This window comes from Penicillium verrucosum (assembly GCF_028828655.1).
Source record: "Penicillium verrucosum strain IBT 35672 chromosome Unknown utg000001l_segment0_segment0, whole genome shotgun sequence".
NCBI classification, from domain to species: domain Eukaryota; kingdom Fungi; phylum Ascomycota; class Eurotiomycetes; order Eurotiales; family Aspergillaceae; genus Penicillium; species Penicillium verrucosum.
Window position 1 is genome coordinate 11,292,695 of NW_026643210.1, and position 16,804 is coordinate 11,309,498.

The 16,804-nt window shown below is 45.0% G+C and overlaps 2 protein-coding genes across 2 annotated transcripts; both read right to left on the reverse strand.

Annotated features, from left to right (window-relative positions):
- Positions 1-5,315: 5,315 nt before the first annotated feature.
- N7516_004137 (camp independent regulatory protein) lies at positions 5,316-6,818 on the reverse strand (the record flags this gene model as incomplete). The annotated part of the gene is made up of 1 exon (XM_057216857.1): positions 5,316-6,818. The coding sequence occupies one exon, from the start codon at positions 6,816-6,818 to the stop codon at positions 5,316-5,318; it is 1,503 nt and encodes a 500-aa protein (XP_057078740.1).
- Positions 6,819-14,508: 7,690 nt separating this feature from the next.
- Positions 14,509-16,256, reverse strand: N7516_004138 (asparagine--tRNA ligase SLM5; the record flags this gene model as incomplete). Its single annotated transcript, XM_057216858.1, has 3 exons — positions 14,509-15,729; positions 15,797-15,917; positions 15,994-16,256. 3 exons carry the CDS (start codon positions 16,254-16,256, stop codon positions 14,509-14,511), a joined length of 1,605 nt encoding a protein of 534 aa, XP_057078741.1.
- Positions 16,257-16,804: the final 548 nt, after the last annotated feature.

Here is a 16,804-nt window from a genome sequence, read left to right on the forward strand (position 1 = left end):
ATGACCTTACTAAAATAACGTGGGTGATTCGTCACGAGTCCATATGTACTCCAGATGTAAAACCTGTAAGACATTCCCCCTTGATCCGTTGGCCTGGAGCCAAGACAAATAACCCCGGATGTGGTCATGCCTGGTCCGCGGAAGTAGAATGATGTGTACGAATAGAAATTAATTGGTGACATTACTTCTCACGAACCATTCAGCTGGTGTACAAGCCACTCCCCGCACTATCCTAGCTTCCTTTCCTTTTTATTTTTTTTTCTTTCTTCTTTTCTTTTTCTTTTTTGAAGAGAAGCGCGCTGATCCCGGTGAAACTGATGGGAAGATCGTCTATTCTAGATAATTCCCATCGTTCGGGTCCAAGCGCCCTCGACCATGTTGAAATTTTCATTTATTTTCGTTTATTATTCCCCCTTTGTGTAACGCCAGCAAATCTGGGGTAAAGAGTGGGCCAGATCTTCTGAGTGCAACCAGCACGGACATCCGCTGCAAGGAATTGACAAGGATCGGAATCCGTCACCCATCATTCCGCCTATGGAATATAGGCAATGTTCTGCGGAGGATCCATCAGTATTCTTCATTCGCACCTTAGTTACTATTTGCGGCTACATACTGCCATTTTTCATCGTGTCCTCGCTTTCTGTGACCTGTGACTGCCCAAAGGGGTGGAATGTGGCGAGGGTCATCAAAAGTACAGACTGCGCAAGGCCCCCATGGATCTGCCGGGAGACTAACAAGGAAACACACTCGGTTGGAGTTAATAACGGGCTAATACTGTGGCCCTCTTTTTTCCTCCTACCCCTTTAACCTTTTTGACCCATCACCTGACACGCGGCAGAAAGTTGGATGATTTTCATCTCCCTGCTAGTTAGTTAGTGTCTTGGTACAAATCCAATGTGTGGGAGTTTCATATGGAAGTTTATGCACTAGGGTTGAGCTAGCTGTGTGAGTAGTGTGACACTAGGGTTGAGCTAGCTGTGTGAGTAGTGTGAGTAAATTAAATTTCTTTTTTTAGTCTTCGATTTTTTAATGCTCAATAAGATCGACTATGCAAGTCCATTGATCTGACGGGGTGGAACCAACAATATAGACCAATGACTCGATGACGGGGCATGTGGCGCTAACGAGAGTCAGGCAATGTACATGGATGATCTAGCGTAAAAATATGGAGAACGCGAAGTCCCTTTCCTTTCTGTCGCAAATCCCTGTCCTTGCTCCGTACTCGTCCGGGGCACTATTGTTTGTCTTTCTTTCTCTTTCCCCTTTCTTTCGTTTATACAATGAAGTATCTGCTTCCAACCTTGGTCCAAGGCGGGTCAACGGTTGTTCCCGTCACCGGGACCAGTGGGGCCGTAAAACAAAAAAGTAGTTTTTTTTGCTTTCAATCTGTATAACTGATCTCGTTCCTGGTAAGGAGTAAGGAGTATGAAACAATGAGCTATATGGGCACGGGGTACTCCGTACATACGGAATAGCTTAGGTGCGAGTACGAAGTACTGACCAAGAAGCTTCTAGGTTCGGGATAATAGGACGGGGCCGTATGACCATCCAGGGCGTAAACCAATATAGCAACTAAGCCGAGGCTGAGGTCTGGACCATCTTCTTTTCGTACTTTTCTCTCTCGCTCGGCCTCTCTTTCTTTCTCTTTTCTCTTTTCTCTTGATCTTTGACCTCCTCCCCCCGTACATACTATGTGGAGTGAAGCTATTGCCTAATCAAGTTACCCCCACTCAACCTCGGGCGTTCTCCGAAGGCTTGCACGCCAGCAGTGGATGTAGACACGAGGAGAAATTGTCCAACCGTTGTTCGCCGCATGAGGGAAATTCCGCCAGGCACCACCGGAACTGCTCCACCACCTGATGATGCTGAATATACCAATCAGATATAATCGAATGAATTGCAGTCTGCGCAGGACACTAGTCAGATCATCGAAAAAAAAGTTTTGTGGCTTCCACCTTCCTATTGGATGCACATAGGCTCCATTCAACTTGTCCAACCCATCTCTCCAATTAAACGATCCGGAATAAGCAGTTGATGGTCTTCCAACCTACTTTGTATAACGTACGGAAAAAAAAGTTGACCTCTTTTCGCTCCACTTGGTGCCGGTTCTGTTCGGTCTTTCAGCCCCAACTGCCCATCGAAATTTCGTCGGCGTTGGTCACGAGCTCTTATTATTTTGGGCTGGGATTTAGCGGGGAACTATCGAAATCTGAAACATGTCTCTTTCGAGATAATATGACGCACTGTACTCCGTACTCCGTATGGAGTATGCGGAATAGGAAAGACATTGCTACATACTGTACGGACTGCTCCGTACGGAGTAGCTGGTCGGGCAAAGCTCGGACAATTCAGCCTGACAAACCAGGCCGTCAATACTACTTGATCAACTACATCACGATCCCTCTATGCTTGACCTTCTCATAGCCACTGAATCAGGAGACTACCTGGACACTGGAGCCCCATTCAATTTAGGTAAGAGAAATCAAAGGTATCCCCTCTGCCGAGACAAGCGATGGATGAACTTGATTTTCATATGACACGGGCTAGCACGTACGTGATCGACATCCAGATCGGTGGTGGATTGTGGATAAAAACAATCTCAGGAAAGTGATATTCATGAGGTTCCTCTTTCTTCGCAGATCCGCCCGAACCTTCTAAAAGAAGACCAATCGAGGCCCAGCGTATTTCGCTTCCAATCAAGGCCCAGCGTATTTCGCTTATTTCTATCGTGAGGGTTGAGAAAACGTCACATCTCAATGTTTTCGGACATCGGATTCCGGACATAGGGCTGACGAATTCCTTTGGCTTAATTGGCTACACTCACTCTGTATTTGCCGATTCTTGAAACAATGCCAGATTTCGGGCATATTATCATGATCTGCGCGAAATCTACCCGCGAGAATGACTAACGGGAAGCCTTGTTGCTTGACATTCATGAGACAGGCATAGTATCACCATCTGATCTGGGCCCAGAACCTCCTGTTAGCCATATATCTGCCCAACCTAGCAGCCCAAATAGCGGCGCTACTGTTTTGCTTTACGTCACCTGAGATGTCGTCGTTGGAAGCTTCCATTATATCCATGAGATCGTCTTGTATAGTCTCAAGGCATGCAATCATACAGATTGGGGTAGGCTTGTATTGAGCTTAGGGTGCGCAGAATTAACATTGAAGGCACCCAGACTGATGTCCCGCCATAACATACGAAATCCAGTCACAGCCAGAACATGTTTACTCAGTATGTTGGATGAGCCACACAATCCACCCTCTGGACCGCATTCTGATAGATTTCTCAGCCAGTAAGTCCCCCTTGGTATATAATTTATGGAACTTGACATAGTGTCTACACTACCTTGATAAAATATAGCAAATTCCATAGAATCAGGTATCTTGGAAGTTCATGATTTCAGATGTCCTGGAATGAATGAATATATATCGCCATCTTGGATATGCTTGTTTTATATGATTGGTAGCTTGAATAACTTCTTGTGGGCTTACTAGAACAATGTAGAATCTTCTTATAGTGCGAGTCCTCCGAATTACTCTGCGAGGTTATGCAAGGGCCCAAAGATTCCACGGGGTTCCAGCTTCTTACGACAAATCTGTATAGCGTCGGAATTCTAACCTATGGCAGTATATTTTGAACGTCAGTTTCTCTTGAAGTAAAAGATGACTAAATGTAAACAAGATGTATACCTGTATTGCAAGGAATAGTAAGAGCTAATTCGATGGTGACTCCTGGCATTGCAGCGATGAACAGACGGATCATGCACACACTTCACTAGTTCAACGGAGAACGTAGCCTGGATACGCCGTTCAATATCCAACCGGTTCAAATCGGGCAACGGTATACTCGACGATCACTGGGGAGCCCTTCTCCAGCGTTGATCTGTCATAATATCCAGGGCTCCTATGCCTTGTCTAGTGTCAGATTTCTCAGTCTCTCCGTAGTTAACTTCTTCAACAATCTATCAAGCTCTCATTGCACCATGCACTTCGACGTCCACCACGTAGACCTCTCCTAACACCTAGTTTGATGAGTTTGACATAACCCTCCTCACATATCTCCTAAAAGTAGACCTTAGAATAAAAATGTTATGTCAGACTGAATTCTAAGTAATTTCTAGTCCTGCAGAATTGAGTTTTGCACTGCGGGCTGGGCTCTTTCGAAGGATTCGTACCATCGAATTGACAGATCAGAAATTCATATTTCCTCGGGGTTAACGTGTTCATGAGATAGTCGTTCGATAAATTTAACTTTGCATGACCAATATGCACATCCCCGGCCCGGGGAAAGCTCTGGGGGAAAGCTCTGGGGGAAAGCTCTGGGGGAAAGCTCTCAACGATTTCATTTGGGTTATTTTGAGGCTCATGTTATACCTCGCACCGGATGAACGATGAACGCCCTACGAGTTTCTTCCGGTGTACGACATGGGAGATCTGCAAGAATATCTGAATCTCAATAGAATCCCCCAACAAAGTCGAACTAACAATTAAATTTGGTCGGAGATGATAATCCATGTTCCCACGAAGAGCATCCTAGATCACGAGGTCGGTTTGGGCCAGGGAATAACCAGCAACGTAAGAGACTATGACGGGTCGGAAATGTCGGATCGTTAAAAGGGATCATGATCGCTTAGGATGGACACTTGGATCAACAGAGTTTGCACAATACCCATATCCATCGCGGTCGACATCACAATTACTGGTCTTGGGTATCGCTTTCTCATTCCTATTGCCTAGGTACGTCTGAAAGATGTGAGGTTCTAGGTATTAGCCCTGGATAGTGGGAGTTGGAAGAGTCAAGGCTAAAGCAACATATCAAGCTAGCTCTAAGGTGCGACATTTCTTCTACGCAGCGATGCATCTAATTACACGAAGAGCACAGTACAATTATCATAGGATAGAAGCAAGTCAATTGACAATACATACACAAGTAGCCCATTTAAAAAATAAAAGCCGTATCCCAACCATGTAGACCGATCCCAATGCAAAAGGTTCCATTGAACCTGTAGCCACGACCCTATCACATGGAAAAAAAAAAAGAAAAACAAGAAATCGAATTACCCCGACCCATGCAAGATGCTAATAATGACAAATTTAAAAACAAAGGATATCACTGAAACAGCAAGAACTCCCTTCGTAGGGAGCCACGGCAAGTAAAGGAACATGGACATGAAGAAAAAGCGTGAGGTTAAGCTGGGCATCAACCATGTGAATGGGCTCGAGTTTGAGAGGTTTTTTTTCTTTTTCTTTTTTTTCGTTCTGTTTTCATCGGTTGAGTGAATGCATCAAATAACCGCTTAATCAAACGCTTCATGCAATGAAGGCGCGGTCCAGCTGGCGCAACGCCCTTGTGTCCTCGCCTCCGAATCCGATCTTCTCATTGGGGATATCCCGTGGACCCTCGGCGAAAGAACTCTGTGTGGAGGTTCCGTTTGAACTCTGTGCGGGGCCACCGGGAGAAACATTTGAGGAAAGAGGGGCCAGCGCTGCACCATTCATCAATGAGTTGATGCCAGGAACTGCATTTCCAGCACCTGAGGGATCGGAAGACTTCGGTGACACGGCGATAGGGTTGAGAGAGGGCAACGCAGCGGAATGCTCCTGCTTCACTGGGTGAGGACTGCGGACATGTCCATTTGACTGCGCCAGGGACTGGACTGGCACGCGCGGCGATGCCATGCGAGGATCAACCAGCGCATGTCCGTAGACCGGTGGGGTACGTTGCTCGTGAGCATGGGCGTGGGCGTGAGCTTGAGCCTGGGCCTGGGCCTGGGCCTGAGCCTGGTGAGCGTGGGCCTGAGCCTGGTGAGCGTGGGCCTGAGCTTGAGCGTGGGCCTGGGCCTGGGCCTGAGCATGGTCGTGTATTGAGCGCGGCGACCGGTTCATGTAGCTTGGTTGTTGTGGTGGCGGTCCAGCTGGAGGTAATGTTGATTCCATATGAGGTGGACGATCATATGGGCCTGTCATCCCGTGTGGAGGTGGTGGGAGTCCACCGCCATGTTGATGAGGTGGAGGCTGATGATGTGGTGGGCCATAATGAGGATGTCCATTGGCACCTACCGGGGGGAGATATGAAGGACCAGGGCCATATTGAACCGAGACGGTCGGTGGTGTGGCTAGAGGGGTGGGCGGCCAAGCATAGGCAGGCGGGTATGGCTGTGTATGAGTGACGCGTGGGTATGCACCGAGGGGATGAGGAGTAATGGGGTAAGCAGCGCCAGCCATTGGCCCACGGGTAACAACAGGGAGATTTTGCTGATCATTAACTGTCGACTCGGGATAGAGACCTTTCTGGGGTCGAACATGACGCAACGCAGGATCGGAAGTTGGTTGTTGTAGGTTGGCGGCAGAAGGGTGGGATCGTGAATAGTAGCTGATCAGATGCAAGTGTTGACCGTTGGATGTCGTGATACTGAAAGACTGCTTCATCAAACCATCTGGTTTGTAACGATATCCATCTGGTCCCTCGTCTGTTCCATCAGCGCGCTCATCGTCACTTCCCCGACTCTCAGGTGTCTTGCCACCTCGGGATGTAGAACCCTGAGAGACACTGCCACCTCCGCGCTTGCCTTCCATTTCGCGATAAGTCAAAAAGCTACCAGATACACGGCTGGCACTCCATGACTTCCCGTCGGTCCATCGCCGCATACCCGCTTCTCGTTCATCCCATACAAAGACCGAACCGGAACGTATCGACTGTCGCTCTTTCTCTGATAATCGTCTTTGCACGCGAGGTAGAAGGCCGATTCGGCAAGCCTCGAAAAGAATGATAGCGTCCGCAGGTGTGCGAACGTGCCCGTAATACGTCTCCATCCAAGCTCTCGAGTCAACCGACGACCCCGGTTGATTTGGTCTGATTGCCAGGTTGAAGGATAAAAGGGTTTTTTTTTTAAGGGTAGAGTACGAAAGGTCTCTGAGAGAGGGATGAGTTAGATCTAAGTTGGTAAGGGAAAAGAAAGAGGCACAAGTGGAGAGGAAGAAAATAGGGTTCAGGTCCAAATATAAAAGGAACCAGGATCCGAGTCAGTATGGGGTAGCCTGTAGTGGGCAAAAGGCCGAGCTTTTACGTCACCCAAGACGGTTAGACCGGCTCTTCTTTTGTTTCCTTTTTTTTTTTTTTTTTTCGTTTCTTGCTCTTTTTTTGCCTTTTGCCCGTTTTTTTTTTTAATTATCTGATTCAAGACTTCGTCCCAAAATGGAAGATCAAAAGAGAACTGAAGAGATTGATGTGGAGCAAGTGGGCTTGAAGGCGTAGGAATGCCGAACAGACAAGGGAGAGAGCCAAGGCTGAAAAGGCACAAAGAGACAGAGAGATAGTGGGGGACCTACTTTATGACTCCACAAGGTTTTTGAAGGAATGGCTTAACTGTTCTTGTCTCGGGAACTCTTTTGAAAAAGGGAGAAGAAAAAAAGGAGTGAGAGGGAAGATAAGGAAAAGCTGGAAGCTTAAAGAAGAAGGGAAAAAGAAAAGAAGAAGAAGGAAAAAGAATGAGAAATCTTTCAACTAAATGGCCCCAAAGGTTTATAAGAAACAATCAAGAAATCATAAAAAGAAGGTTAAATAAGGGAAGCGGAGAGAAGAAGAGCGGGCCAAGCGATCCAAGCGAAAAGATCGAACGGAACTTGTTAAACGCCGAGGTTCGAAGAATGGAGAGAAGAATTACTAATTTTTTCTTTTTTTTTTTTTTACTCTAATTACTTTATTTTAATTTATTTGGCGTATTTACGTAGTTTATCCTAGATTCGGTAATACTCCGTACACATGGGAATAACATTATGAATCTCTTTGAAATCCACTCGAACTATTTATGCATGGGGAACCTTGGGTAAGGAGATGAGAAGTGGCACAGTTATAGGTAATATGTACTCTGTACAAAGGCTTTAATATTGTGTAGCCTAGGTAATTTATATTGTATGTAGTATGTTGTAAATGTAAATGTGCCAAAAGTATAATTATATAATCACGTCATTGATACTCAAAGTGAGTCGACAGACCTTATTACTATAGAATTGGAATTTATGTTTCTAATTATCCTGTTACGGGGAGTGAAATTATTCTTTTAATTTTTTTTAATTTTTTTTGGACTGGACTTAATTCCATGACAATTCTTGGCTCGGCTTTACGGGGTTTTAGAAAACCTTGGAAGACAGTAAGGTTAAAAAGGCCCCCTTCAAAGACCCCATTCCTGATAGATTAAACTAAAATGGATAAAGAATATGATAAAGGGTCAACATTAATAATAGATAAGAGTACAATGTATTCCGTACTCTGTATGGTAATACTGCATAAATAGAAAGGTACATACCACAAGAAAAAAGAAAAGGTTTACACATAAAATGGTCTGTGTCAGAAAAGTGGCGCTCTGGTCGCAAAAAAAGGTTAGTGCGGAACTCTTAAGCTTAATCCAACACGAGGGGGCCGGCGCTGAACTTTATGCTCGCTTACAGAGGTCATATCCACCCCTCCTCCACTTTCGATTTATTTTTATTCTTGGCAAAGGGGGAGAGAGGGGGGAACTTTAGCAATTCTATATTCTAGAGGAACTTTAGGTTGTCCTTCAGATAAACCTATCTCGTGCACAACGTCGTTAAACATATATATATATATATATATATAATATATATATATTATATTTCGGACTTCCAATCAGACTTGGTAAGCTTAATTTCAATAGTTGCCATTCTTACACAAGAATATTTTTTTAACCTACCAGAGAAGAGAAACAAGCCCACTTGACTATCGGGATTAAGCACCCCAATGCAACCGAGGATCCCCCATTGATTAATAATAGCAAAAACAGGGTTTGGGCGGTCCTATCCGATGTGGCTTTATCCAGTACCCTATCCCTTGGCGGAAAGTCCCATACGAGTCACATCCAAACAAGGTTGATCTTAGCGAATCTAGCCAAGTATTTTAATTTATATCCGATATTCAATATCCTCATAGGCTAAAAATGATAGAATCCATAAAAGGAAGTCACTGTGGCTATATCCTCGTGACTCGTATTCGTATTAGGTCCAGTGACGCAGTGTGTTTTGATTTTAACTGCGCTGACCACAAAGCTTGACAAGATCCTAGTCCAGATCAAAGCAGTAATGCGAAGAAAAGAAATTATTAAAAGTAAAATAGGTGCAGTTTACTCCGTACGGATTATTGTGGATCAGACAAGAAATCTCTAGGTTTCAAAGCCTGTTGATCCCATGTATGTACGTGCATTGTTTGCGCGCGTAAAATAATGCACGGCGAAGGAAGACACGTAACAGGATCCTTACGGGCAAAGACAACATACTCGATGGGTGACGACTGGCTATACAATTTTAACTACTCCGTACAGGCTATGTATTCATAGAAAGGGTACAGAGCTGCTTCGCACCTGACTGACATCGCTCGTGTTCGATCAAGATAACAATAAATAATGGCTTAAAACTAATATGATTCGTAAACTACCAAGCGGTCGGCTAAATCATGATTCGACTGAAGCATATCTGCTGACACCTTTGACTCAGCAATAAGGTTAGCTAGTCCGAGTCTGCGCTCCGTGCCGTTCATGTTCACCATGCAGCTAGCCTTGGACTTAATTAGCCTTGCAGGTGGGTAGGGCCTCATTCTAGATCCAATATTAAAACCCTGTACATCGCATAAGATGTGAAAGATACCAGAAATGTTCGGAAACTGCCGCCACGTTTATATTCTGATCATCCATGAACATTTGAACTTGTACTCCGTACCATAGCCCTATTTTGATTCAATATGTCACGCACGGGTCAAATAAATGCAAGCCACTGAAAGCCTATCGCCAACGAGTCCCCGTTGTACAAGGATTACTCTATTAGGGTTCGGGGGAGCTGGTTAAGCTTGGCAGCTGATTTTCTCCTTGGCTTCAGCCCTGATTCAGATTTTGGAGTTTACAAGGCTTGGGGTCCATGTGTTTCTACTCCAACGAAAGAGCATAGCACGAGTTGGTCATGGTGTCATCGTACTTCATCCATACATTGTGTTGTCTGCATTATATGTACATGTCTCACATGGCGCCGTCCTGTGTGACTAAAACATCACCGTCTTGACCCAGTCTTCCATCTACCAGGTCTATGGAGTGTGTGTGCAAGGTCGCACCGCTTCCTTGTTGTAGGTTCAATGGAATAAGAAACAAGGCTTGGGTGACCAAGGTATGAAACATATAGTGTAGTGTGTATGATTTAACATACAAGCTAGCTATAAAGATTAGCGGACTAGTACTCCATACAATTATGCTGTGTGCTTGTGCTGCCACAGCCAAAATGGTTCAACGGTTAATGATAGGCTCTAGGCAATAATCGAGGTTAATGACAAGGCCCAAGTTCCAATCAGACTGGTGCAGCTGATTATTACGATGTCGCAAAAGGAAACTGGAATCGTTACATTTTCGCCTTAATATTGACTCTGCCTTGGTTATCTTCCAATCAACACGATAAAACAAGCATAACCAACAGCACGAGTCACATGTGTTCCCTTACCTGAAGCATAACTAGCTAACTAGTTAACTAGTTAACTACAACAACGTACAATGTATAAATTTGCTTTAACGTTCGTGTAGAAGCTCAGGCCCCGACCGGATTTTTTTAATTCTAAAGATCGCCTGAATCCACCCTTAAGAGCCGTGATCCCGTACTCCGTAAGTCTTGCTACATTAGGATAGTCTGGTGTCTCTCATTTCCCCCAGGCGAAAAATCATCTCCAGTTTATCGGATATACATCGGCCCCCTAACTTATCCACACCTAAAAGCATAGTAACACCAATGTGCGAATACGAATATTTCTAATCAAAGAGACCTACCTACTCCGTACAACAAAGAAAACAAATCTCGTGGATTGCGTACGCCCCCAAAGGCTATCCGATTATCCGAAGACTCCTTTTTTCTGAGTGGATCCAGCTCCACATCTCGCTAACTATGTATATCTCACCTGCTGATACAACATAGAGTGAGTGCCCTTGCGGGATAAACCGACTGTTTCGCCGACCGTAGTTTCGTGTGGACCTTCTACAGCTGTATTCGTTAGTTAACTAGTTAGCTGCTAATCTATTATTAATGGGCTCGGATTACATTCGGATGGTTGGAGATACGACATAGCTGAGCTGTTAACTCCGCTACACAGCATTTGCTTTCATGAATAATCTCCGATTGATGAGCCGAGACGGGCAGCCTAACCTTGGAACGTTATAACCGAGAGCCCCAAGTCAGCCAGGGTATTTTAGAGTTTTCTTTTTTATTCCTCCAGTCAGACACAAGACAATGGGATAATATTAGGCAACCGACATTAAAAAAGCCATCACAGAATGGAAAATGCTGTGCGATTGATTGTTTTCTTGTACGGAGTATTGTCATGCATTCGTTGCAACCCTGGAATTAAAGATTGCCAAGAATTAATTTTGTGAAACGTCACACGAGCTTATCTCCACTAGCATAATTAAGGTATCCATTGTCCAGATGAGTAGGGAATGTGCTGGACTGGTTGAAGGATTGGAATTACTTTTTACCTTTTTTTTTTTTTTTACTTGTTGTTTTTTACACTTATTTCATTTTGTTTCATTTTATAGTACTATGGTTATGTTTCATTGCATGGGTCAAAGGGTTTCATTTCATTCTGGTCCAATGTTTGTATGTAATATTGACTTTTTATTTTTACTAACATATTCAACATATCATAACTACTCCATAGTCCAAGAAAAGACAGTGCACCGACAAATGCTGGTGCCTACCCCAAAATGGTAAGAAACTACCTGGATAAATCTTGGGCTCTTGGCCCCAAGATTTGTAAATGCCAAGAGGATGCCAACCTTGAGTTGGCTAGACCCGTGGTTGGTCTGGAGAGGGGGGCAATGTCATTGAAAGCCTAAAAATCCAGTTTTCCTCTTGTGAACCATGGAAACTGTGGCTGCCGATTTATGGTTAACGTTTATTCCGTACCTTTATTTTACTTAACTTTACTTTACTTTACCTAGGCATTTCCAAGGTTCAAACTTGCTTTGACCTCCCCATCTTACATTAGGCATAAACCATGTGGTGAAATAATGCATTATGTATATTTACTCGGGAGTTTTTGAAGCCGAATACGAAGGTTGATCTTGAATTAATATTTTAAGTCTTAAGACTTGAGTGTAATTTTGACATACTGCCCAGGTGCCATACTAGGTAGTAATCATCCTGGGATTATCAATTACGGATCAATTACCCTGCCCGTGCATACTAAAATAATTGGATTTTAACTGCGTAATTATATTACGACCACAAATCACATATTCAGTCTGTACTCTCTGTATGTAGGATATCTGCAATGTGATACGTCAGGCAGGGATACCCTACTGCATGACTCGTACAAGGCGCGCACTGCCCAAACTTCTTTTTGCTTATGCTTAACCCTGGTAAGGTTGGGGCCCCTTGGCCTGCTGATCCTGGTCCCCTTATTGGCGTAAAAGTAATGCTCGTTTTGTCAAACTCAAATATATTAATTCAAGGCTGTGCGCTGCCATTATTATTCTATGAGGCTGTGAGGCTGTTCTTACTTTCCCAATACAATTCTAATCCAATGTTGATCTTTCTTTTCTTTTTGCCTTTTTTTATTATTATTATTAACTACAACAATATAATCATGGCAACTCTCGGCAGAATAATCATCCATCAGGACAAGTGGCAATACAAAATCTATAAATCTAAACTGACAATTGGAATGCTCGGCACAAATAAGCGAGAGACCCGAGACAAAGTAACTCATGAGCCAAAATGCACCAAATCCACTCGGGGGACCACGTTCTCTCCGTTGGACTTCGCCGGATGCCGAGGCCTGTCCTTGAAGTCCGTTGCCGTAGATATCCGTTTCGCTGTCCTGTTTCCTAATTAGGGTACTGATATGTATCTACTTTTCCAGCAATCATCGACCGATGTTCTGCCGCCAAGGGCTAGTGCGCCCCCGACGCCCCATCTTTTTACATTCGGTCTGTGGGACGCCTCATTTCCAGACTAGAGTGCTTGGCTTTGCTTGGGGTCCGGATCCTCCGGTGCATAAATCAGGGATAAAATGTGCCCGTACAAGAGTACATGTGCTTCGTATATAAAAAGAAATTACTACAACATACTCCGTAGGTATATAACATATGCCAACATACTACCCCAGCCATGTATGCATGTATAAAAACGTTCAGTCTCACTCCGTGAAGTTATTCCTATCATGAAACGATCGTCTACGTCTGGCGCTTTACTAATGCAACAAGATCTGTGCCTTAATTTTATTCCTTCTGCTAAATTAAACTCAAGCACCCATTCCTTTCGTCCGTGCGGTACTTAGCGCTTGTTAACCTTGTTTATTTTGTACTCTAGTTCGTCGAATTGTCTTACTCCTGGTTCCTTCGATGTTCAGCCCTGTTCACGAATCTCTGTCAAAATATGGAGTAAGCATACGTGGATCCGCCGCTGTGGCCAGACTGCTGTCATCATGTCTCCATATCACATAATGATGTACTGTTCTCATGCTTGGTATAAGGACATTGGACTCTGGCATTCCTTCGGATTCTTGGTGTTTCACTTTCTAGCTTCTTCGGCTGGTTGTCTAGGATGATCACTTGGCTGAGCCGTGGGACAGGGGCCAGATTCCATAATGTAAAAAAGAATAAATCCCCATAACCCTAGTCATCTTCTTTTTCGGCCGATTATCCGATCATTTGAGCTTTGTGAGGTCACAACTTAAAATTAGAATCTCTAGCAAAGGATAGGCAAAATCGGCATACAAAGGTGGGTAAATCCCATGGTCAATAATCTCTACGGAGACGCACCGCATAGCTTCTAATTATTATCCGACGGTTTACGGAGTATGAAAATGAAATTTAGTCACTGCTTCTCCCTTGTTTTATTAATCACATGGGGAACTAGTTAGTTAACTATGGAGTACGGAGTACACGGGACACCTAGTTATGTTGCAGGTATGTAGTTAACTAGTTAGTAGTTATAACTAACTAACTAGTTAACTTCATGTTACTCCGTACTTTGGGGGCCTAATAATTGTGAGAGGATTAAAAGGAGAGTAATATACAAGGTAAGCTGAGCCGGACACTACCGGTTACTATCTGCGAGCGCTGTCTTTTCTTTGTTTTCTTTGTTTTATTGCTTCATATGGTTCAGATGGTAAGAAAGTTGTATTCTGGCTAGTCAGATTGGGATATATGAGCGACGGAGGCTCCGTTATGCGGATGTCTGCGGATACGTTCCCCCTGTTTTGACTCTATTCGGGAATCAATCGGCGACTTTACTCCTGGCGCCGTTTGGGGATATAGTACAACCCATTTAGTACTTCGTACTTGGTATCTGTATTGTCAATGGAGCAAAACCAGGCTCAGTTCTAGGTTACACGGTGGATCAGCTCTCATGTCGCTTTAGGTTGGGTTTGCAAATTTCTCTTTTATCTATATAGTTTTCATGCATATTATATTACAGACCTATCATACACTAGCCAGAATGATACCTCTGATAAGTCTCAGCAATCAGCTCGACCAAAGTATCGCGGGAAGGATACGATATCCCGAACGCTGGAGACACCAGTCAAATATCCCAGGAATCGATCGAATCCGAGCCCAAAGCCTCCATGAGGAGCAGAGCCCCAGCGCCTGAGGTCAGCGTACCATTGGAGGTGGCTCAGGTCCTCGTCGGGGTTGAGATGAGGGTATAGCGACTCGCCTGGAGCTGGATCACCAGACTCGGGAATCTGTCGGGGCTTGATCAGACCGTGCTCACGCATGTTCTGGATGAGTTCGGGCAGGCGATGCTCGCGTAGGGAACCCCCGGCGACTTCGCTGACTTCGGGGAGGAGCAGGTCGAAACATGCTACTGTCTCCCCGGGCGTGATGCTGTCGTCGGCGACCTGCGAAGGGGCCATGTAGAACGGCTTGACGGATTTCGGGTAGTCCGTCACAAAGACAGGACGCCCTTGATGGAGCACCTCGACGATATACTTTTCATGCTCAAGTTGTAGACCTCCATTCCATGTTGGGGGGTGCTCAAATGATGCCCCGTCTTCGGTGACAGCACGCTGGAGCATCTCCACTGCTTGCGTGTATGTAATGCGATGCCATTTTGGCCCATCCATTATATCGGTCCATCTTTGCCTTAGAGATCCCGTCTCCTCAGCGCTAGTATCCTGGCCCGGTTCGCCAGACCTCTTTGCCGACAAGATCTCTTGGCCCACAGGAGTATTATATAGACGACGCGTCAGATCGCGTAGTAAATGTTCCACTAAGCCAGTAAGCGAGTCAAGATCGGACATGAAATTGACCTCGGCTTCGAGCATGTAGAACTCGCTGAGGTGGCGCGGCGTATCGCTCTTCTCCGCCCGGAAGACGGGTGTCAATGTCCAGACGTTGCCCAGCTCCGCCGCATAAGCTTCAAGGTGAAGTTGCGACGATACCGTGAGGTATTTCGGCGCTCGGAAGAAATGCTCGCTCTCGGTGCTGGGTATAGCAGCACCGCGTGGTGCCAACGTGAACGTCTCGCCTGCGCCTTCACAATCCGATGACGTTATTAGGGGAGGTTGAACTTGTGTAAAAGCTCCGTCCGGATGAGAGTGGAAGACATTGCCAAGTTGGAACATGCACTCGGATCGGAAGCGCGAAAGGAGAGAATTGAAGGGTGTTCGAATGCGAAGGTGTGGAATCTGGCGCAGGAAGTCGGGGCTGTGGTACTTCTTCTGGATCGGAAACGTCTGCAACCATAGATATTATGGTTAGCGTGAGGTCTGACGACAGCTGGGGGAAAGCTGTTGGGCTCACCTCTGGGTCCGATGCGCCCACAACCTTGACATCGCTTGTTTGGAGCTCATGAGTTTGCTCTTTGCCCGGTGGGCAAGCTTTCCATATGCCTGATATTTCGATCGCAGTTCCGGTTGACAGACTAGAGAAGAGACGCTCAAGTTAGTCTTTGTTGACAAACAGGTCGAGAATCACAGCTCGCGCGCGGTCTAACGTACTCTGCTGCTTGCGCAGGTTTAAGAATTGCCTGCAGTGGCTCCACGGTCGAGCCATCAGATATTTCCGCGAACGCAAAGCGTTTCTGTTTCCGTACAGACCGAATAACCCCATTGACTTTGATTTCTTGGTCCTCGAAGCTACTGACTCCACCGTTCTTGCTGGCTTGGAGGATCTGCGCGCATCGCACGACAGAACGGGAATTAATTGAGCTATGGGTGAGTCTGCCCACAGACGTGGCGAAGGTTCGCCGCCATATCTGCATTGCTGAAGGTGTGGGTTGGATGATCGGGGAGTTCGGAGGTGCCAGAAAACTTATCGGCGTTGATGTCGGTCCGGTTAGCATTCACTATGTTAACCCGGCCACATATTGGTCTTTGAGATTTTGGGATTTTCTAAAGAAAACAAATATAGGTAATAGTATCTATTTTGTTGGGAACCATTGACTATGTTAGTTATAGCACTACATGACTAGATGTTATGTTGGTAGTAACTTCTTATTTCAGAAAGGCATATATATCCAAGCAAATATGTCTCTTGACTACAATCTCACTACTAGCATATTATCAGGATGTTATACAACAGTTTATATATGTTACCGAGTCAGTCCTATCAATGTAGGTATACACTTTGTCGCATTTGACAAGGATATCAAACAACATAATACAAGGAAGGCCGATTAAAAGGTGGGTAGTTATATTAACGCTGCGTGGGATACATAGTTTGAGGACTCGAAACATCCATGAATAATTCGCTTAGCAAGTCATTAAAACAAAGAGTGGAATTTCAACACTACCGAGAGTAAATGACGCC